The sequence below is a fragment of the Megalops cyprinoides genome, chromosome 2 (genome assembly GCF_013368585.1).
Source record: "Megalops cyprinoides isolate fMegCyp1 chromosome 2, fMegCyp1.pri, whole genome shotgun sequence".
Lineage (NCBI taxonomy): Eukaryota > Metazoa > Chordata > Actinopteri > Elopiformes > Megalopidae > Megalops > Megalops cyprinoides.
The window spans coordinates 48316472-48340079 of record NC_050584.1 but is presented as its reverse complement, the minus strand read 5'-3'; the positions used below and the strand labels follow the sequence as shown (position 1 = coordinate 48340079).

General features: G+C 36.9%; 1 protein-coding gene across 1 annotated transcript in view; it reads left to right on the top strand.

Annotated features, from left to right (window-relative positions):
- Positions 1–23608, top strand: part of negr1 (neuronal growth regulator 1) — a 200924-nt gene that overhangs the window by 118122 nt on the left and 59194 nt on the right. The window contains exon 4 of the mRNA XM_036520832.1: positions 10037–10168. Coding sequence (XP_036376725.1) covers positions 10037–10168 — 132 coding nt within the window. The remainder of the gene's footprint in view (positions 1–10036; positions 10169–23608) is intronic.

Here is a 23608-nt window from a genome sequence, read left to right as displayed (position 1 = left end):
AGTAGGCCTATAAGAAACCAAGTATAACATTGTTCCATAATAGCAATTTTGTAATCCATTTATTAAATTGCACAGTATGATGATGGATGGAGTGACCCTGTGTTTGCAGAGGGGAGCACACTGAATGAACTGAAGGAGATTCTCCGGACGAGATGTACTGAAGAACTGAACGACCTTCACTGACCAAGATTTACTGAAACACTGAAAGAACTGGTAGAAATGAATGAATCAATAGTGACTCAGTGAACTGTAAGAACTGGATGAATGAACAAACCGCAGGCGCTGAACAAGTATTGTACTGTGTACTGATTCATTCAGTGATAGGGGGTGTTTACATTCATTGACTTCACTGGTTTTGATACACTCCCTGGACAGTTGCCTGCCCAAAGGTAACTTTTCCTCCACTTGCAGTCATTTTTGTTTCTTTAAATTCCCATAGGCAGATGTAGTTGTTGATCTATGCATAGATTAATGCAAGTGGCCATGACAGAAAGTATAAAATGGAATTCATTTTGGCCTGCAGGGGTAGTCTGGTCAGAGCAATGAAGGTGAGCAGGTACTGTTGTAATACAGGTCAGAGGAAATAGCCCATAAAGCATAGCCTTGCATTGCATATTCCTAGTTGTGTGGTTGTTTTTTGTTTGTTTTTTTTTTCCATTTGAATTTTCCTAGTTAACACTGTCGATGTGAACGACACTGGATTTTTTTGCACTTATGAAAACAAAAGCATCACAGGTTTTCTCCATCTGTTGTCTATGCTACTCCTTGCCAAAAACCGGTGAAAAGTATTCACAGCAAAAACAATATGTCATATTCTCATTACAAAATCATCACATCTTTCCCCACACATAGATGGCTAGCATGGTTAGCTGATCATTTGTATTGTAGCAGCTTGGTTCCTGAGTGAGATATGTCCATTGGAAACGATTCAGTGATAACACACTTATATATAATATGATTGGAATGATAAAACAGGCAACATGTGCGGCCTTGTTTCAATTCTCTTTGACAGGCACCTTTGGTATTTCACAAAATAGTGCTTATTGGTGACAAATAAAGGCAGCAGTGGATTTTACAGAGTTTAAAAAAAACAGCTGGGTAAAACCCTGCTTGACACTAAAGAATTGAGGATGAGTAGTGCTCATCTTACCTCTCTGTGGCAGTCATGAAGGTAATGTATTCTGTTCATAACACGATATAGGAAATTGCTTACTGTGGATCCACTTACTAGAAACTAAGGCTAACCAAATATAAAATTAGCCTTGGTATGATTCCCTTAAGTTTGTTTGGAGTTCTTTAATGTGTACTTGGCTCTCTATATTATTATTATTATTATTATTATTATTATTATTATTATTAGCGGTCAAGTACCAAAGGTGCAAGGCACCTATTGTAATTGTTAAAATTTTTCACTATTACTATACTTTCTGCAATGTGAGTGTATGGCAGCCCATAGAACCCCTTGGTGGAGTTTGATGAAATTTGGCACATTGATAGAGGACAGTCCAAAGCATCCAGGCATCAAATCTGGGGTCAATACATCCATCTCTGTAGTGCCACCAACAGGCCAAATTTCAAGGTACATTTTTGCTTTTAACTTTTGAACCGTTTGTCCTAGGGTTTTGATCGTTTTTCCCCTGAATCCTTGGGTCATGTCGATATGAATGCACGTATTGCCATTAAAGTCTGCCATATTGGATTTTCCGCCATTTTGAATTTTTCGAAAAACCGACTGTTGCAAACTAGTCCTAGATCATTGATCCTATCACCACCAAATTTGGTACGTATCATCTACAGAGGGTTCTGACCAAAAGTTATTCAAAGAATTTTACTAGGACAAACGCTATGGCTGCTGTTGTCTAATGAAACTCCATGGTGAAGACGCCAAAACAGGAAGTCAGCCATATGTCAGCAATGTTTGGTATACTTTATTGCCAGGGGGAATATTGGGTACCCACCAAGTTTCATGAAATTTGGCCACATGGGGGCGCTACACCAGAAAAACAGAGAAAAAAAATTGAAATGCCTGTCACTCTGGAACCAAAGCAGATGATTTACCAAATGTTTTGTGCATCATCACAGTAAAGGACCCTAGCTGGGAAATTATGAACCCTCTGTGTCAGCCATTTTGTTTTTCAGCCATCTTGGTATTATCGTTTTTGGGCACCAAATTGGGGTCAATCCATCATTCCCTGTAGCACCACCAACAGGCCAAATTTCAGAGTACATTTTTGCTTATAACTTTTGAACCGTTTGTCCTACACACGCTTACCATGAGGCCTGGGTGGTACACACCAAGTTTAGTGAAATTTGGCCACTTTGGGGTGCTATACTGAAAAACAAGTTTAAACACCCATGTGTCCATGTACATTTTAATGACATTTTGTTCAAATGGACATCACAAGGTACAGATCACACAAAGAAAAGCAGATATTGCAACCAATTTTTTGTAGATCATTACATCATTACATGTCAGGTCCTAACTGGGAAATGAACACACAGTTCAATGTCCAAATGGCATGGCTGCTAAGATACAATCAGTTTGTAGCACTTAAAATAGGCACATCTCCTGTACCTTTTGACCTACTGCCACAGCTAATACACAAAATAGTGTTGAAGAAACACTTGGACTTTCCATATTGGCCTGAATGTAAGACAAGGTTTTTTTTTTCTACTTCAGAAATTACGTCTGAAAAGTGGGGTTGTCTTACGTTCTAGTCTAAATCTAGTCTAAACTTTTTAATGTCATCATACATTAACAACAACAGATGGCGCCATTTATCTGAGATTGTTCAGTGGTATTAGAAATCCCAGTAGACTAGTTTATTTTTATTTTTATTTTTAATTTAAATAACTTATTCATTTGAAAATGTGATTACATTTTAGTTTTATTTAAATGTGGCAATTCCAAATTGCCACATTTAAAGAAAATATATCACTGTACCTTGTTTCATTCAGTGTGTTTTATTAAATTGATATCAAATGAAATCATTTCTTTAAAAAATTAGATTTGATCTTCAAAAAGTCTTACCAAAAAAATGGGGGGTCCTTTTCTAATCAGGGGCATGTTATTATATTCATATTCTAATATGGTATGTTCTCTGCCATTTTTCCCACAATTTTAGATTTTTTCAAATACCCAAAAATTCAACTAGTCCAACAGCGTTGGCACTTTTTATTGCAATGTCCCAAGGTGGCACACTGCATTTTATGGCACTGCTTATGTTTAAGCTTGACATATATGTAGTGGGGGGGCAGTACGGTTGTGCAAATGGGTAGCACTACTGCCTAACAATATGGAGGTTTAAAGTTCGGGGTGCGTCTGCGTTCAGTTTGTACCATGTCCCTGTGTCACCAAACACATTCAGGAAATGTCAATTGGACATGATGTATTGCCCATAGGTGTGAGTGTAAGAGTGGGTGTCGATGTGTCTGTTCACCCTGTGATGGACTGGTGTCTTGTTCAGGGGTTGTTCTGATTAGTTGTCTGCCTGGTAGACCTGTGGTGCTTGGCCCCTTCCTTGCTGCTTGCAGCTATATTTATTATTATTATTATTAGTAGTAGTAGTAGTATCAACACCTTATCCAAGTTGATTTATAATATATCATATTAACACATCAAACAATATATGTGTTAACATGTTAATTATTTCAATACCATTACCAATTGTTTTAATACAAAATCGAACACAGTCTGGACCACAACTCTACCAAATCACTATAGGATGTAAATGCAAATTACCCTGCAATCAATTGATTGCTTTTCAGATTACAAACAAAGTGATAGAAGATGTCTGCTAGAGAAAACATGAAAACATTGAGTTATTAATGGAGAAACCCCATATGAGAGATACAAGAATGAAAGTGAATACAAGGCATTAAATTGAGGCAGAGACAGGAGGGGAAATGCAGGAGTACCTTTTAAAGAGGTGTGTCTTTAGGAAATAACAAAACATAATGAGAAACTTCACCATTCTAATGTTGGTGGACAGTTCATTCCAACACTGTTGAGACAGAATAAAAAGAATGAGATTTAGGAATAGAAGAATAAAGAGAAGGAAGAGACATTTTGTCTTTGCTGCACTTCTTTCTCAGTGTGCTTTCATAGATGTCAGGGTTGTAACATATTTTTAAATTATATGCAAGTCAGTGCTGTTGAAATATGTCAACATTTCAACCTCTCAACTATGGTTGTAGTCTGCTGTTCCTTCTGAAAATAGAAATGGTTGAAATGTTTTATATAAAAATACAACATTATCAGACACTCAGACAGAAAAGACACAAAGTAATCTTAGTTCAGAAAGGAGCCATTTATGTATTTCAGAATTTTTTTCATTTAATACCTCGGGACATTAAAGTAATTTGCCTAGTAATAAAATAAAATAAAAAAATCTCACATTATTTTACAAAATGGTAATATATTAATCCAATGTTATTTGTATTTTGGGATTCATTTTAAGTAGATGCACTCAGCAATACTCCCTTTTACTGGATCCACTCTTTTGCAACAAGCAGCGCCCCACGGTGTGTATAGTATTTAGGGTATTATAGAATAGTAGAAGTTCAGTGAAATGCTTCTGAGAGTAGTTATGATATTTGGATTTTTTTCACTCTGTGACCGTTTATATTACATATTCCCCCAGTTACAATAAAAGGGGATACTCCATAGCCTTTTTAGGTGGTCAGACGTGAAGGTTGAAGCACTTCATGCAGACCGCTTCTTAATGAAGTCACTAAGGACTCATTTCTTAAGCTAGTCTGTAGACCTTGGTCATTTCCTCTCTGCTGGGTCCAATCAATAAGATAACTAAGAGTCCATACTGCAGATTGTGCAAGAGCTGACAGACATAAATCATACAGTTGAGCAAAAGGAATTATAGACCAGGCCACTGACAGATGACAGGAAGAGTTATAACCCTCAGATATGAGAGGCCAAATAGACAGGAACCTTAGAGGAGTCTGAAGTAAAAGACAACAAAACTGAAAGGCACAAAGTGGATCACTAGTACATGTATGCTATGTATGTGTTTAATTATGAAGATTAATGTTTTACATGCAAGTTTGTGTGTATATAGGTGGGCTTTCAAAGCATATTCTTTGAGAACAAACTTGGGGCAAAAAACATAATTTATTTTTTACTAAGAGGGTGCTGACAACCTCGATCACATGTATTTGAACCAGCCATCATTTGTATTCCTTGAGATAAACAGACACTAAGAAAAAACTATTCTTTAAAATATAATACTGTAGTCCTTTTCTGGGTAACAATGCCTTCAGATAGTTTTCTGGAAAATGGAACAACTTTTAAAGATAAAGCGAAGATTACATTTCAATTTGTATTTGTGAACAAAAATTCAGATTAAGGACAAGATTTTGCAGTTAGAGGCCAACCTACTTAAAGTTCTATTTTCCTAATACTTACCACTAGGGATATGCAGAGGAAGCACTTCTTACACCCTCAATGGTATCTGTTCTTATAGGGTAATTTTTAATTGCATTCTTACTCAAATGTGAAACTCAGAGTAGCCAAAACTGTCACTCAAATTAGCAGCCAGGAAGCATTAGCATTACTGTGTTAAGATATCCAGAGAGCTGAGAATTTTATAAGCTCTATAATTCATATGAAATATCCTCAGTCCAAACAGTCTAAGTCCAAAGCAGATTCTTTCTTCTGCCACAGCCTGATGTAGTTAACTGAATTGACATAGTTCAATAGCACTTTATTTTTCTAGGAATGAGTAATCAAGTAACCCCATGCCAGTTGTTACTGTTGTGGAGCTGTGGGATTTCCTTGAGCTTGAAATTAGGCTTTTGGTGAAGTCACCATACTGTTGTGTCCGTGTTATCCATAGTCTAGACAGTTCTGAATAGGTTTGTGTAAATATATTTTTCTATGTGTTCACATCAGTATTAAATATCTGTTCACAGAGAGAACCTATGCCAGGGACTTCATTTTTTTCTTGGCTTTTATAGTTAGTTTGATCTCCTAAATGTTAGAGAGACTGGAGTCTATTTTAGGAATATCTTCTGCTTATGGAGGGTTAGCTGTCTTGCCGAGCTCAGGTTAGCTGAGTACATCATTGAAATGCTAACCCATCTAGCTAATGTACAAAAGGTGTAACAGGGCCATTTTTTTACAGCAAGGGCACGTGCTTGTTGGTCGTCCTACTACAGATACATTCTGTGATCACCTCATGCTATAGCAGCTTGCTCAGCCTCTTTCAGAAGAGCCTTTCCTCTCTCCTAGTGCTGTTCTTCACACCCCTACCTTGATTGCCTATATTTCTTAGAATTAAATGTATTTGCAAGAGTATTTTCAGCATGTTACTTACAAATATGAATCGATGCCAAGGATTCATGCTCTTGCATTAATTTAGTCCAACTTTCTTATGCCTCTCACCCATTTGAAAGATTAGAATGGTTCAACGTCTGCCAGGAACTTCTGGCTTCACAACCAAGAGCAACTGTACATGAAATGATGTCTTCAGATGGCATTGCTCTGGGGTTTTTTATACAAAGCATTTAAATCAAATCAAACCTTCTGCATGAGGAACTAGAACTGTGAAGAATGTCTACTGTTTAAAGTAGAAAAAGATGAGAGAAGAAAATGAATAACAGTAAACAGGGCTATGTATTCCCCCATGATAAATGTGTGTGATGTCAGTTATACAGTCTTCACTCCAAAATCTTCCCCGTAACCCATTATAACACTCCAAAAACACTTTGATGCTAAATACAGCAATATGCCAGAGATCCTTTTTTTCCAGAGAAATACTGTATTCAAATTACAGACAGTTTTGAATCATACGTGTAAAACATATTTTAAGAAGTTTGATTTTGTTTGATATTTCAGTTAAAATTTAAATTTCTAAACTTTCTGCAATTTCATTATACATTCACCCTTCCCAAAACCTCCCGATAATTGTATGTCAGTGCTGTTATATTTCTGTTCTGAGAATGCCACCAGAAAGCGCAACGGTTGTGTGAAGTTAAATGTTTCATCTGGGAATTTGAGACTTTGTAAGATTGAGAAGGCAAGTCGCCGTTTCCTCAGGGGGAAGCAAATATTTTCCGCACAGTGTTCAAATGGTGTCACTTTTTGCTTCTGACTAGGCCTTGTGCACTACCCATCACATCTCACAAATCATCTAAATACAGGTTTCTTTATTTATCGCGGGTGTTTTAGCTGACTCAGAACTGTGGAACGACATTCTCTTCAGCATGCCAGATTGGAAATTAACTTTGCTGTGTTGCTCCCATCCTTGGAGTGTTTTATAAATACGTGTCACATGGATACATAGTGGTTACAAAATGAGTTCTGATCAGGAAAACTGGTGGAGGTGGTAGTGGAGTTAATCTCTATCAACTGTCTGCTATGTGATGCTGCTACTCATTACATGAGAACCTTTTTTACATATTTAATTTTGGGTAGATTGCATGTTCAAGAAAGCCATTAATGGTAATGAGTTTAATCTGCTGGGCTGTTCTGGGCACTAGTCTGCTGTGCTCTTCATTTAATGGCCAAACAAATATTGACCTGTTGGACACACCAATTTAGCACCTGATAGCTGCATTAATATGCCTTTTCTGGTAATGTTATGAGATAATCAAAGGACTTTTGACTTCAATTAACATTAGGGTAAATTTGTCTAAACGGTTTCCTCTTGTCTCTGACTTTTCTGAACTTATCTGCATAAATAAGACATGGGAAAAATTTCCCTTATCATATAACTGCACAAGTCATTGTCTAATGAATGCATATACCCAGTGATAAGTAGAAAGTATTTCACAAGCCAGTCCAGTTAAAAATATTTTGATGGAAGGCACATTGTTTTAGTTAAGCCACCAGCTGGGAGCACTTGTTATTTCTATGGTATTCTTTTACAGTATTATTTGTTCCCCTACTTGATTCCTACATATGACAGTCAGGCTTCAACTTTTCTGTTACAAATATCTAAAGGATTTTTTTTTCAATGACTAAACTGAAATGGGTTAAATCTTATTTAGAATTGGTTCTACTTCACATGTGCTTTTTAGTTCTGTTTCCATAAAGGTAAAAAGAGACTTTCTCAATTTCTTCAGCATTTACTCACATTAATTTTAATTAATTATGCACCACTGAGTACCTAGGCATCGTATTGTTTTTGTTGAGAAGTTTTTTGATTCCCCTCTTTTCTACTTTTCTGCTATAAATTCCATATGGTTTATCTAAAACTCAGCACATTGGCTGGTTTGTTGAGGGCTAAGTTTGAACCTTATGGTAGCACTAGAATAGATGGGTTTTTGTTCAGTTTTAAGCTGTCATAAAATACACCATGCACAGCCCCAAAACATATACAGTATGTATCTCTTCATGATGAACATTTTATAAGTGACATTTATAGCTTTTTGACTGAAGTTCAAAAATTGTAAATGGCAGGGTTTTCAAACTGACAATTATCTAATAATATATGTCATATCAGTGTCAGTTATATTGGAATTGACAGTGTTGATCTAATATACATGACATGGTGATATAAGTTTGACAACTTATAAAGCTTAAAGTTCCTTTACATAAGGCTTTCAGATGTCATCTCTGTATTTTGAGCTCTACCATCCAAGCGAAGGAGCATTTCCCACATGAAACAATATTGCCATCATCTGCGGTTAAAAATACTGACTTGTTGCTGGCAGTCAGACCTCAGTATCTACTGCCTTCTTCCTTGCAGGGGGGAGGGGGGGCAATTGAGAAACCAGTGTGAGTTTGTTGCTACTGAGAGCATGTACAAATAACATGTAAGTTAAGGAACAACATGAAAAAAGGTTTTTTAGATTTAGTGCCCCTTTGATAACATAGCAAAATTTATATAATGACATGTTCTTGGGATGATTTGGGGTTCCTTGCAAGATCAGTTAAGCATGGTGATGCTAGTTAAACTGTGAAAATGAATTAATTCTTAATGTTTTGTATACCTCACAGTCATAGCTGATGATAAATTGTCAGGTTTACCAAGAGAATTCCTTACAGAAAAACCTTCCCTTGCTCACGATTGAAACACAAATCTCTCATTAACTGAACAGATCAAGCGTGTGTCAACAATGAAGAACTCAGATTTCTCTGAAGGGAGTGTCTCAGAGCAAAGCACTAGGTTAATATTAGAAGACACCATGTAATGTTTTGCAAGGCAGTAAAAAAGGGAGCACATTCTGAAAACAAACAAAAATATATATAAATATATATATAATATATATATTTTTACTGTTATTTTAATGTTAACCAGGAGTAATGCTTGTACTTTCTGTTATTTACTCACCTTGCTGCAAATATTGAGGTTATCATATCAAGTCGTAATGTGATGATTCCAGGTTAACTCATATTCAGGTATAGTTGTTTTCCATAAAAAAGATGCTTCAAAACTCTATATCAGTTATCAGTTACTGTGTTGTTGTCTTGTGTATTGTTCCTGTAGTTTGCTGTTATTGTAATGTTATGCATGAAATAATTGGCATTACCAATAAATTCAGATAGCTCTTCTTCAATAAGGCAAAAGGGCAGTTGTCAAACTAGCGTGTTTAATGCATATACATTTCTTACTGTTAATGTAAGGTTAATGTAATTTTGATGAATGACAATTTATCAAGTGATTGGTGTTATAATTTTGGGCTTCATGTATTTCAGCCTGTCTATTCAGCCACGATTTTAAGGAAATGTGTTATTTAGGTGTCTGAATTGTCATTAAAATCATTGTGGGAATAATTACTACTTAATTCATTTGGATCATTTTACTTTCCTGTTTTTCAAGCACCAAACTTCTTGGGCATTTTTTCTAATCAAAATGTTTTGAAACATTCTGCCTCCCTTTCCTTTGTCTTACCACTGCTAAATTAAATCTGCAGGTGGTTACCCAACAAGCTCATTGAATAAGTGTGCATTGCTAAAATAAACCTTAACATTTCAAACCAGCTTTTAACTTGCCGCACAGCAAAGAAGATTTGGTGCGTTAAATCTATCATGGCATTCACCAAAGTTTTTTGTTTCCTTTTTTTTCCCTCTTAGCCAAGAAGTATGAAAGTGGAGAGTATTTAATGATCAATGGTATCACCAGGGATCAAGCAGGGGACTACGAATGCAGTGCTCAGAATGACATCTCCTTCCCTGACACGAAGACAGTGAAAGTCACAGTCAACTGTAAGTACAATGCATTATGTTGGCAGAGCTGCAAAGCTACAACCCCTCCAACAAGGGCATTGTCATTTCTCTCTCATTAGTGATCTGGTTTATTTCACGAACACCTTGCCCACAAGACAGAACTTTTAATATAACTTCTTGATTGAAGTTTCTGAATATTTTACCGGAGAATTCCCTTTTTTGTCTGTGCTGAGATGATTAATTTTCAGTAAGGAAAGTTCTCAATGTTATAAGGAGTCTTCCATTATGCAGGTAATGAGTCTTTCAAAAGTGTGAAAAGACAGTAATGAGCACTCAAAGCATTAATGAATTATACTGGCTTTGCTCACCATGGTCAAAGAAACACTGTCTTCTTAAGTATGAAGGGAAAGACATTTGACAGGTTTTTTTTCTTCTCCCTTGCAACTCAACAGCATTAATCACATCTATAGATGTTGATAATATTAATCTCTTTGTCTCCTTTGGTAACATATGCTGAATCACACCACTGTAAGACTACATCAGTCTTCTGGCTGGGGAGTTTTAGAAAAACTTTAACATGCACAGTAAAACCCTTCTCAAGTTATTTCACACACGGGTTCACTGGAAAATGTGGAAAAGTCAAGTATCAGTAGACGTGTTGATCAGCTCCTCCAATGTCTAGAGGCAGCAGGTCCTTCCAGGCAGCCAAGTCCAAAAGTAATTTTTCTACTGCCCCTGTAATATTCCAAAAACAATATTGTTTCAAGGTGATGTATGTCATGCCTCTGAGCTTAAACTGTGTTGTGGCTTTCTCTCCTTTACAGCATGATATTGTACACTGTCTTAAATAAAAAAGAGATCAAGGAATATATAGGACTTCAAGAAGACATTTTTTTCTTTTTTTAATAGCAGGGACATTGACAACTCTGTAATTTTGAACCAAGATGAACAGTTGCAGATTAACATCCATATTACTACAATTAATGTAAGAATCCATGGTTTGGGCTGCAGGCAATTTTAAAATCTGCTCCTCCTTGTCTTGATGCTTCGTATACTATTTACCCTCTGTGCTTCTTATAACCACCAAAACGCTTTCTTTAATACTACCTGACCCCTTTACCCATGATTTTTTTTTTCTTCAAGCATGAATTTGTTTTGGCTTTACTTCTCTGTGAATTTTAACAAGATGAATCTCAAATGATTAGTAGAGCTTAATTATTTAAGACTTCAGAGACAGTGGCTGCTTGTGTAAATGGGAACAGTCCCCATTTTGTTGTAAACAAGGAGAGGCAATAATTAACGTGCCTGAAAATTGACACATCCAGGCAAATGCACTGTGCCATTGTGGGGCTGAGTCTTTGAAAAGTATAAAGAAAAAACAAAGAAAGAACTTGTGCATTTTTAAAAGGCTTTCACTGTAATATTGTAGGTAGAAGAGAAAAAATAATCACATAATATAAAGAAAGTCAAAAGCTATGAGATTCCTGAGTGCTTTAAATTTTGAGGTATGTAATGGTGGAACCCTGCAAAAAATCTGTTATACAATACTTTTGTGATATGATACTTCAGTTTAGACTATGTCAAAATCAGTATAAATCAAGTGGTGTTAATACATTTTTTTACCTGCCTGCCATGTACATTATTGACGAGGTGTGAGTCAGGATCATCACTCTGTTACTGCTCCAGCTCACCTTGCCTATTTCTCGTTGACATGTACTTATTTAAAATCCATCTACTGTAATTAGTTCAAGCAGGATGGATGAGCATGCTGTGTCTAAATCAAGTGCAAATCCTGGGAGCTTCAGGTTACAAAAAAATCAGTCCTTTCATATAAGCTGTATTATTAAAGGAATCATAAATGTTTGAAAATTTCTAAATCATGAGTTTCTCCTTGAATTATGTGATATATAGATCATGGTAATCAAAAGACAAAAATGAATGCATCTTTAAAAATGAGCAACAACAAGGTCCATACACACAGAGGAGCCCATTTCTTCCATCTTTGTTATGTTATTGTAGCCACTAAGGGGCATCCATTATGTGATCAAGGAATCAGGCTTAAAAGCTAAATTCAGATCATAGTGGAGAGGGCCTCTCAACAAGGCTCATCGCATAAGCACACACAGAATGGATGTGCCAATTTTATTTCCTTGTCAAGAGTTAGGATTTACAGTCTCATTACCCAATGCCTTTTTGTGTCAACCTAAATACAGTAAAGAAATGAACGCTGCTGTTCCTTACCACTACCACTCTCACTCCACAGCCATAAAGATTGTTTGAACAATATAACTAATCCCAGGACACCACTAAAAGAGAGGAACTCTGAATTTGTCAGGCCTGAGCATGCTGCTGAATGTGAGCACACACTGCCCCAGAGCTTCTTGCTCTCATGCTTCCCAGACAGCTAGATATCCACAGCAACTGACATCAAGGCTGGCAAACTACAGAGTGCTGTAGTGCAGACTGGGGGGGCACACATGCTGTGAAGAGTGGGGTTTGGCCTACAGACTAGCTAAAAAAGGACTTATGTATACGTCAATACTTAATGCCTTGAGGTAATGGTGGTTTCTGTGTGTCTTTGTGTGGGTGTGCCTGTGTGTGTATGCCTGTGTGTGTGTGTGTGTGTGTGTGTGTGTGTGTGTGTCTGTGTGTGTGTGTGTGTGTGTGTGTCTGTGTGGTGTTTGATCAAGACAAAGTTAGATCCAGCGCTAGTTACACTCTTGACTATAGCAAATTGACAAGCCTTGGTAGGGTGAATGGATTGGTCTTGTCATTAAACTGATTATGTTCTTACACTCGTATGTTTGTTTGTGTGTGGCCCTGTGTGTGTGTGTGTGCGCGCGTGTGTGTCTGTGTGTGTGAGTGTGTGTGTGTGTGTGTGTGTGTGTGTGTGTATGTGTCTGTACATTTGATTTTAGGTTTATGCATGTGCCTCTGTTACATATATTGGATAGATCTGAAGACGCAGTGCGTCCAATTTGCCACCAAAGATAAGCTCCAACACATTGACCTCCAATGTATCATATTCATTTGGTCACTTACACAGGAGATACCACAGACGAGACGAATGCAATAATGAATTATGCGAGTATTGGCCACTAGGTATCCCTGAATGCTTCTCAAATCCTCTAGATTAATACAACTAAGGTGTGAAGAGAAATAAGCTTAGTGGTCCCAATTTATCGCTCAGCAAACACTGCACATCACTGTGTAGTCAGTGAATTGGTTTTGTCACTGGTGAATTCTAAAGAGAAGAGATGCCAAGTTTGGAATTGGATGGAAAGTGTTACCGCACCAATATTTCCAGAAAATATTGTGAAGAAATGTTCAAAATAAAGCAAAACTGGAAGAGCAATCTACTATGCCAATACAATTTGAAATCAAAAGTGTCTGTCGTGCATTCTTGTTGGTGATGGAAAATGTCCACATTACTCAGCAACATAAGAGTCCTCATGGGGACACACGGAAGTATCATCTGTTTTCAGCCTTAGACGGAGCAGGTTCAGAATGGATCCTGAATTTGCAATTATTCAGGATTGATCTTTTTAGGATTTCTTAAAAAAAACAGTTGCCTCAATAAACTACCTTGTTACCTTCATTGCAGCGCATTAGCAGACAACATTCCATTCAGTAAATCATAGATTTTTTTTCATATGATATTCATGTGCTTACATTTAAAGCTACATTTTCCAAGGTAACCAAATGGTAGTTGGTTTACATACATTAGTGCATCCTATGGATTAATAGGAGCTTTGTGCACAGACTTGTGGTGGGTCCTACATTAGCAGACTATCGATATAATATGATATAGTATTATGTAACAACTATTTAGCAATTTATATAATTAATCTTTAATGCTGACTAATGAAATGGCTCTGAATGACATAACCTGTGAGATGATAGTGTTGTTCAAAACAGCGTGACACATAGGACTTTTTGAAAGTGTGTCAGGATACTTGTAATAACCTGTTTGTCAAAGGTAAAGATAGCCATATCAAGCCAATGCTGGTCACACGTGACCAGGTTAGAAATTAAGTAAATTTTTTATTGAAAAATAAAGTGTAGGATCAGGTGATGTTAGATCTTAGCATCTCAAGTGTCAAACATGTGTGCTGTAGTATACACTGTTATTTGCAATGAATGTCCACACAGAGGTTGGCACAACACATTCCCTCTAGATATCATATGGACAAAGGTCTGTAGACTCACTTGTGAGCTAGTTTCATGTTGTCATTATCCTTTTTTTCCAGAATGTGGTGTACAAAACAGCTAGTATTGCAGTTGTCCTGAAAAAGCACAGTGTTGTAGATCTTAATGAATTTAGACCTGATGCCCTTATTTCATTAATTTTGAAAACCCTTGAAAGGGTTATCTTTGGCCATTTAAAAACTCAAGTTAATGCATAGTCAGACCCCTTACAATTTCCCTAACAGCATAACATTAGGAGCTGAGGAGGATGCTCTCTTCTGCATGCTCCGTAAGATGTGTACTCATCTGAAAAATGTCAGCAGTTCAGATACATTTACATCTTTGAATTGTATTTTTCCAGCAACTTCAACACAATGCAGCCACACAGAGATGCTCATAAGTGTAATGGTTTTCTGGTTCATTAACAGTTAACTGGATCTTAATTTACGCAACACATAGTCCTCAGTTCATGAGACACAGCAATATGGTTTCAGAGATCCTGGTAACATGCAGTGGAGGTCATCAAGGGATGGTGCTGTCCACCATCTTGTTCTACTTGTATATAGTGGGCTCCAGGCTAAACCAGGGATCTTAGGGATCTTTAGATGCATTTTCATAGGAGATGGTACAGAAATGGTACAGAAAAGTTGCAAGGGTTATATTGTGATGCAAACATTTTTAGGGCTTTATTTTGCATTTTCATAATCACTTGCCTTATAATTTTTGTCAGTTGCTTTCAGAGAGGGAAAGACCCCATCACAAAACACGCTGTGCCACTAGGACAGTTGTGGGTTCATTTAAATGCTTTTTTTGTAAAGCCTTGATTGGACTGTAAAATGTATACATTAGAAATTAACAAACTGTAATGTTTTTCCTTAGCAAACTGTAACATGTGCAGTAAGATTTTACATGTTCTTCCAATAGGTTATGGGTGGTCTATTCTAATCTAATCTGATGCGTGTGTGCTGGAGAGGAGATTTTATGAAGGGAGATGTTAACAAAGCCAACAAATTAAGAAGGCTGGCTTCACGGACGGGAGGACTGTAGCCTCTTGGGATAGCTATCGAATGCATATGGCTAAGAGAACTTGTGCAGTTATGCAGTTTGTTATGCAGGAGAATTATCCTCTTCATTGCACACTGATGCAGCAGAGTGTTTCAGTGGACACTTTATTATACCCAAATGCTCCGCTGCACAATTTAGGTTCTCACTCCTGCCTGTGGCAATTAGATATTTTAATGACTATGCAAAGTTAGATTTTTAATGGCTGCAGTGTGTTATGGCTGTTCTTGTCAAAATGTATGTTCGTTGCAGACAAGTGGTGAGTTGGGCTGAAGCAGTGTAGTATTTATATTGCATTTTGGTATTATAGGGTGGAAATGTGTTTTTATTTATCTGTTTTAACATTGTCTCAATGTATCTGCTGCTTCTGGCAAACTAATTCCCCTTCAATAAAGTTTCATCTATATCATATTCAGTTCTATTCTCTGTGGGTACACAATTAAGTTCTAGATGCTTTTTCTTCAACTTCTTCAGGATGCCCCCCTCAAGCAGTGCTGGCGCTATTATTAAAGAGTCATATTTTTAAAAATAAACACCACAATTCTGTTGTCAGCTCCTTTAAAAGGCTTCCTTCTGGCTGCAACCACTGTTCTGATTTTTATCACTTCCTCCTTCATCATGCCAATGAGAATGAGAATGAATGTGGCAATACACATAGACCCCCCCCTTATGACATCCCATCCCATTACACAAACTTGATTTTTTTTTTTTTTTTACTTTGCCACATGAATGCATCTTTGTATCAAAGAGTAGCACTATCTGTCAGATATCAAGAAAATAGCACAGCAGTTTACCCAATTATTTATTATTTAAAAGTAACAAAAACGTGATTAAAAATGTGTCTGTTTGTGCCCATGATTGTTACAGGCACCCTAGTCTTTGTTTTCTTGTTTATTTGTTTATTTCGTGACTTGGTGGTTTTTGGGGGGCTGGAGGGGAGTGGTGTGGTCAGTGGAAAAACTTCCAGGGACCAGTAAGTGGCTGGCCACCCAAAACTGTTTGAGAAGCACTCATGGTGAGATTGACTGGATGGTATTAGTATCAGTGTGTCCACCTTAACCATTATGAAGAAAATTTACTGCCCCCCCCCCTCCCCCAACATGTACAAATGAAACCACTGTACTTGTCTCAGCATACCATCTGAATAATCAATATTCTTCAGAATTAAAAGGAATGAATAGATGCATTAATTATACAATTGCAAATTGTGTATATAAACATTAAATAGAAACAAAATAATATATAAATACTGAGGAGAATTCCATCAGTTGTTATTGGCCATTAATTAATCAGCCCAATCAATGAACAATGTTCTACTTAGCCTCTAAAGTTTATAAATTCCTAGCTTTGAATTGCAGATTCACACGGTAAGTAATGGCATCTTTGATAATTGTCTAATTTAGTTTGTGTTGTCAATTACAAAGACAGTTATTCTTTGCATCTTGTCAGAGGATCCCCAAAGGTGCTTCACAAGTCAAACTTCATTAATCAGAATGAATCCCTAAATTCAAACTGTTGTCTTATTGCACTGATATACGTTTTCAAACCCACATTGTGTTTCAGTGACTCCACAAAACAGAAGTCAACATGTATTAACACTCCTGCTTTCCTAAAACCAAGGTGGTGTTTCATGTTCACTCCAGTGGGACCAGAAATTATTATTAATTATAATTGAAATATAATTGTGTGAACACAGGCGTTGAGCCTCAAACCTGTGATGTTTCATTGACACTTGGAATGTCAGACAGAAGTCCACATGTTCACAAACCAAGGTGTTGTTATCATTGGTTCTGTCATGATAAAGAAAAGTTCAGCTGGGGGTTCAATCCCCTTTACATCCAGCCATATGCTGTGAAGTTCACTCTCTTCAACGTACAGTATCTATACATATGCTGTCATCATGCGCCTCAAAAACCAGCAGTATTTTAAAATATTTAGCTAATAAATATGAAAAAAGCAGCTATGCACATTATGACTTTTGTACCCCAAGCTTGCAGCTTCACCATGTTCCTTTTTATTCCACATAGAAAACAAAACCAACATGGGCATTTAAGTTAGGGCTGATTGATTGTTTGATTTAGACACACAGTAAACATTAACATCATGAATCTACAATGTGGATGTGTTAAATAACTAATCTAATAATGATTGTATAAATGCTGTTATGCTCATTATTATTTCTATGCTGAAACCATAGATTCAATTACTGCTTTTTCTCTTCACCTTACATATTCAATGTGATCATAAGACAACAGAATCATTGTTTTGATAGCTAGCAACTAAAAATTAACAAATGCATAAGTATTCCTGAATATGGGAGAACAAATGTTCAGACTGATGAAATATCAGTTCATTTAAACAGGTGGATACTGGTTACATGGTTGTTGAATATTTTGTACTGTGTAAGGGGTGGCAGTTTAGCATAGTAGTAAGGAGCTGGGCTTGTAACCTGAAAGGTTACTGGTTTGATTCTCTAGTTGGGCACTGTTGCTGTACGCGTGGGCCATGTGCTTAACTCACAATTGTCTCAGTAAAAATCCAGCTGTATAAATGGGTAACATGTAAAAATTGTAATCTATGTGTGTTATTCTGGACAAGTGTCTATACGTGTGAGTAACATGAATACAGAGTAGATATTATGTCTTAATTATTATCACACAATGAGCACAAACATATCTGAGCATATAATGCCATCTTTCACAATCAGGCATTTCTTTATAATAGGAAAGATACCGTATCATTTATAAAGCAATGGCATACTCTCCAACACAGTTTATGGAGATATAAACCAAAGACAATCCATCTGTAGATAAAGATAGGGTTGGTTGCCCTGGCTTTCATATACCAGCAGGTGTGACTGTAGTGTGGAAGGTTTGATGGACTTGTCATAGTTACTCAATTTCAAAATTGATTCAAAATCTCTGTTGTAATCACTAGGTATCCTCATTAATAATGAATAATTAATTAATGTAATTACAAAACATTTTGCTCTGCTATCATCATGGTATTGGTGTTTTGGTGGTCATAACATATCTTGTCTTCTTTTGACACTTACTTCCTCAGAAATCCAATTACAAGAGTGGCCATCCAATCCTGGCTTTGGCTCGAACCCTATAGTTTCAGTTTTGTAGGCAGTGATAAGATTGGTCTAGATGTCATTTAACTGCTCCATGACATGGGCAAAATTCTTCTTTAGAACAAGCCCTCAATGACCAACATACACCAAATGACCTCCCTACATCAATATGTCACAAGCAGCTGCTTCTGGGTTGTGTATCTTGCATACCTGATGCAGAAGCCATACATAGCTGACTGTATAACAGGTAACAGACCAAGAAAATGTAAAAAAAAAAAACCAAGAGCAAAAATAATAATAAAAAAAACATTATATATTATAACTTGGCTTATTAAAATCATTATCAAAAATGTGATGGAGGTTTTGACACCAAAAAGGACATTTGGAGCTGGTTTTGGAAAAACCCTAATTGAATTTGATTGCCTCTAGATATCTGCAGGAACCCTTCATTCAGAGGTAGTGCACATATTGGGGAAGTGCTCTGTCTGAAAAATACTCCCTAGCTGAAATGAAATGTGAAATAAAATACAGTTACAAGTACAGTGTAAAGCAATTTATGTTTTTTCACTTCTTTGTGCACATTATGTAAATGCTATTTCATGGCACATATTATATTATTAATATGGCACAATTAATATTATTATACTATTATTAGACAGTTAAGAACAGTAAAACAAAAAAAAAAAAAACAGGTGGAAATGGTCTTTTTTGGTCCATGACACTAAGGGGTTGAAATAGCATGCATTCCATAGACATGAATTTCATGACCTGAAAAGAATGATGACTTTTTGTTTTTGTAATAAGTTCTGATAATGTTATTCTAAAAAGTCCTAGAACATTAGAACATCTCAGAAAGTGGTGTGAAGAGAAGGAGGCTCAGGTATGATAACAGCACATTTTCCTTGATGATTCTCTAGTCAAATGATGCGATGAGTTTGAATTGGAAGCTATAGTCCTCTTATAGGCGCACTTATCCTCTTCCTGAGACAATTAATTTTCTTTTCCCAGCTACCATCAAATTTAACATCTGTTTTAGATTTTGGAATGTCTGACAATAATACTAAAATGAAGGCTTGTATAATTTGAAACATAGCAGGGGTGTTGCTTTAATTTGTCCCTGTATTTTAAGAAAAGCAAACAAAGCCTTTCTTTTACAGGTACTTTCAATTTGTAATTAAAAGGTCCCTCCTTTTGCTGCTTGACTACCTTCTATGAAGTGGAAGTACTATTTCCACCTAAGTAATTTGGTTTTAAGGGGGGTGTTTCTATACATACTTAAACATGCATTGTGCTGTGTTTTCATTTGTAATGTTATTTAATTGGCTTTATCAATCATATTCACATAGATGAATGATGAGAAATTAAAATTTTCCAAAAGGTGTCCATATAAATAGCGATATGAAACTTCTGAATACCTATCACTAGTGCAGTAACCATGAGTATTCAAATGATATAAAGGTGCTCTTTTGTCCTTCAGCACCTTTATTCAGCCACAAGAAATGTTTGTATGCATAGTCTATAGCGGGAAGAAATGCAGAAACTTTCATCAACTTTCCCCGTTGATTAATCTTGTGCATTGAAAGAAAATGTAGTTTGGAATTGATTTGTGTGTAAGCCCAGTTGATAAATGGGCTCCATGAATCTTGCAAATGCAATTATACCAATCTCACAAGAGGATCTCATGACACACTGGCTTGTTCCTACAACCTTTGAGTCTTTTATTTTAGATTATTTGGAGATATTTTCACAAGACTTATTTCAAACTTAGAGGAGAAATCAATAGTGTGTGTGTGTGTGTGTGTGTGTGCGTGTGTGTGCGCGCAGGCCCGTGTGTGCGTGTGTGTGTGTGTGTGTGTGTGTGTGTGTGTGTGTCGGTGTCCACAGTAGGTGCATTCTCTGTCACTGACCTCCATTAAGGCCACGGATAAAACAACTGACACTGGAATTTCAAGGGCAGACAGAGTAATTAAAAGGAAGCCAAAATAATCTCCTTCCCCTTTAAAAATAATTACAGCTTTTAGGTAAGGGGATAGCTGACCTCTAGGCTAATTGTAGATTAGAAACACTAATTAAAAAAGCAACAGTAAATTTGAGCTTGTGCTTGTTTTGATAGTTAATATTTATAGTGTGGAATTAAGTTCCACATACTTTATATTAATAGTTTGAAAACTTATCCCTGGATTTCAGAGGATTCTGGACAAATATTCCCAGTGCAATGATCCTTATCATGAAAACTTACTTCTGAAGTTGTCAGAAAGCCCGTGTGAATGCTTTGTGAATGAACGGAATGTCGGTCCTATTAATTTGATTTGATGATGGGATTATATGAAAAGGCTTACCCCTGGATTCAATCACCATTTTCCATACCAATAGCAATTCTTTTTCTAATTATTTTTGGGGATCCCTGGACTTGTTAAACTGTTCTGGGACTTAAAGCTAAGGGAGAATGATTACATTGAGAAGTAAATGTATTATACCTACAATGCAGTATAAACATACAAAATGCAGTATACCAATAATATTTACAACTTCATAACATTGTTTACTATAGTGTAATGCAATGCCTTTTAAAATCTTCAGCTCTGAATGAAAGCAGCTCTACTTGCATGATAAGTACCAACTGCTTTTTATTGCTTTGTTTATCTGCTTTCATCCATGCAATATTCAAATATGGCCACCAGATGAGCCATTGAAAATAAACACATAAAGAAGACAGATTATGTCATCAATCATTACTGCCTGTGCTGATTTTCAGATATTTTTTAAGTTGGTTAATTTTTTTTTTTAAATCCACCAAGAAGTGTTCCCCTTTTTAGGGTGTTAGCACACCTTGACATCTCAAAAACATTTTGCTTTGTGGTAAAACCAAACTTGAGCACATCACGCACACTTTCTTTAAATTGAATTAGGCCTACCTTTGCCACCGAGATCAGTGCAATTAGCATTCATTGTAGGTCTGCTGTCTTCGAAAGGTCAACTACAAAGCTTAACTGCTGTGGGAGAAATACAGCCTACTTATTAATTTATTTTACGTGAGAAGGCAAATGTGTCATCAGAGGTCCTGTGGTGTTTTACTCTCCTTGCCCATCCCATACGGTTCACTTAAGATATTCTATAACCCCTTACAAAAATAAATGTAAGCACATCTATTAAAATAATCTTAAGAACAGAACAACAAACCATCACTGTATAGTGTTACTACTTCTATACATGTCTTACCTCAGTTTGGACCATTTTCAGCAAAATGATTTGTGAAGGTTTTCACAAGTACATGATATCTTTTACTTCTCAGATCAGATATTATTTATTAGCTTTGCAGGAAATGTATTCACATTCCTAGAATTCCCAGCCAGATATTTACTGAAATAAATACATCAAGTACTTTACTCAAGTAAGCAAATACAATGCCCCACTTCAGATTCAAACCTGTAACCATCTTGGTATAACTATACAAGTGACAATTAAGTGTAATCAGACTTGGAAAATGTGGTTTGTCTAATGGACATGGTAAACATCTAAGGAAGTCTGGTGCCAAAATGATAGATGATACGTCTTATTTAACATCTAGCATTGCATTACATCTTATTCCACATATACACACAATTTACATTATTTTCATTTAGACTATTTCCAACAGTGTATGATAGCAACGGTGAAAAAAATATAAGCAGAGGTGTAATTTGTAATGGGCTCAAAAAGAAATTATGTTTAGAATGTCTTTTGAATCTCTTAAACATATACATTTAACCTCATCTGTGATCACATGCATGTCCACCATAATGTCCTGATTAATGCAAATGGTTGTTTAATTAATTAAACTCTTGTTGAATTGTGTAATTGAACTAAAGGCTCAGAAATGTACTCAGTTCTTCTGGCAGGCAGGGCTTCACTTCTGCGTAAACATCATGCCCCCCTCCTGCAGTATAGACCTGCTACAATCACAGAGAGCACAGTCTGCTGAGTCACATCCCCTTGGCACTGGGTTTACAGTTATGGTAGTTTAGCCTATCCCCAACCCCCCACCCCAATCCCACCCGCCTGCTCACTGTGCAGTTATTACAGCTGAATTAACTGAGTGCTGCAGCAGGCTTTTGCTGTAGCCTACTGTATCTCCCAGCAGACAGGGCCATAGGAGTCAGGGTGCCACCTCTGATTGTGAGTGTGCTCTGAATGGGAATTGTCGCTGTTCTGATACCTGCTGAGAAGTCTCACTGTTCCCCTGGCATGCGACCGTTCTGTACTGCTGCGAAGCATCGAGCGTTATCTTCCTGTGCTGGTTTAGAGTTACATTCGGCTTTGTTATGCAATTGTGTAACTCCACTGCTCTCGCTGCACATTTCTTACACAGTTATTTACAGTTATTTTACACTGATGCTGCTGTGTGATTAAGACGACACATTGATACTGCAGCAATCTACTGGGCTTCTGCAGTGTAGCTGCTACTGCATGGTCTCAACTACATATTTTCAGTCAGTATGGTAAGCGTGGTTGTATCTCAGCATTTACAGCCCGTAGTGTCTGCCTCCCGAGGATGACAATGATATGTGCAGCCAAGCCTACAGAGTGCGGGATGGTGCTCAGTGTCCTCTAATTAAGTGTCCTTTGATTCAAGTGTTGGCTATTGTACAAATGTGAGGCAGGTACCCCCCACTCCTAAGCCTCTCCCTCCATGGAGCCATAGGCCCTCTGTGACTGCTTGTCTGTTCTGATAGCTTTGCCCTTATTCCATGAACCTGTAATACAGTGCTGTATCTGGCTGTGCATGCACAGATTTATTGAGCTGAGCAGGCCTTCTCCAGTTCCTCACAGTATTGCAGTGCTGCTGTTGCACAGCCCCTAGCAGCTCTGCAGCTCCAGCTGTGGTGTTTATGGGCCCCGATGCTCTCAAAGCCCATAAATGTTCACACTACTGTGCACATGCATTTTTTTGTTGAGGGTGGTTGAACATATTGACCAGAGAGAGTGAATATATAGTGAAATATATTTTTAATTGTGGGATGTGCTATCAGAACATCAAGTGATTTGGCACTGTTTTAGTTATGTTGAAGAAATTTTATGGATATATATCAAATACATGGGTATGTGGTTAAAGACTTGCTAGGTGGGTAGAGACACAGGAAGAGAGAATGGAACCAGGGAGAGCAACAGGGAGA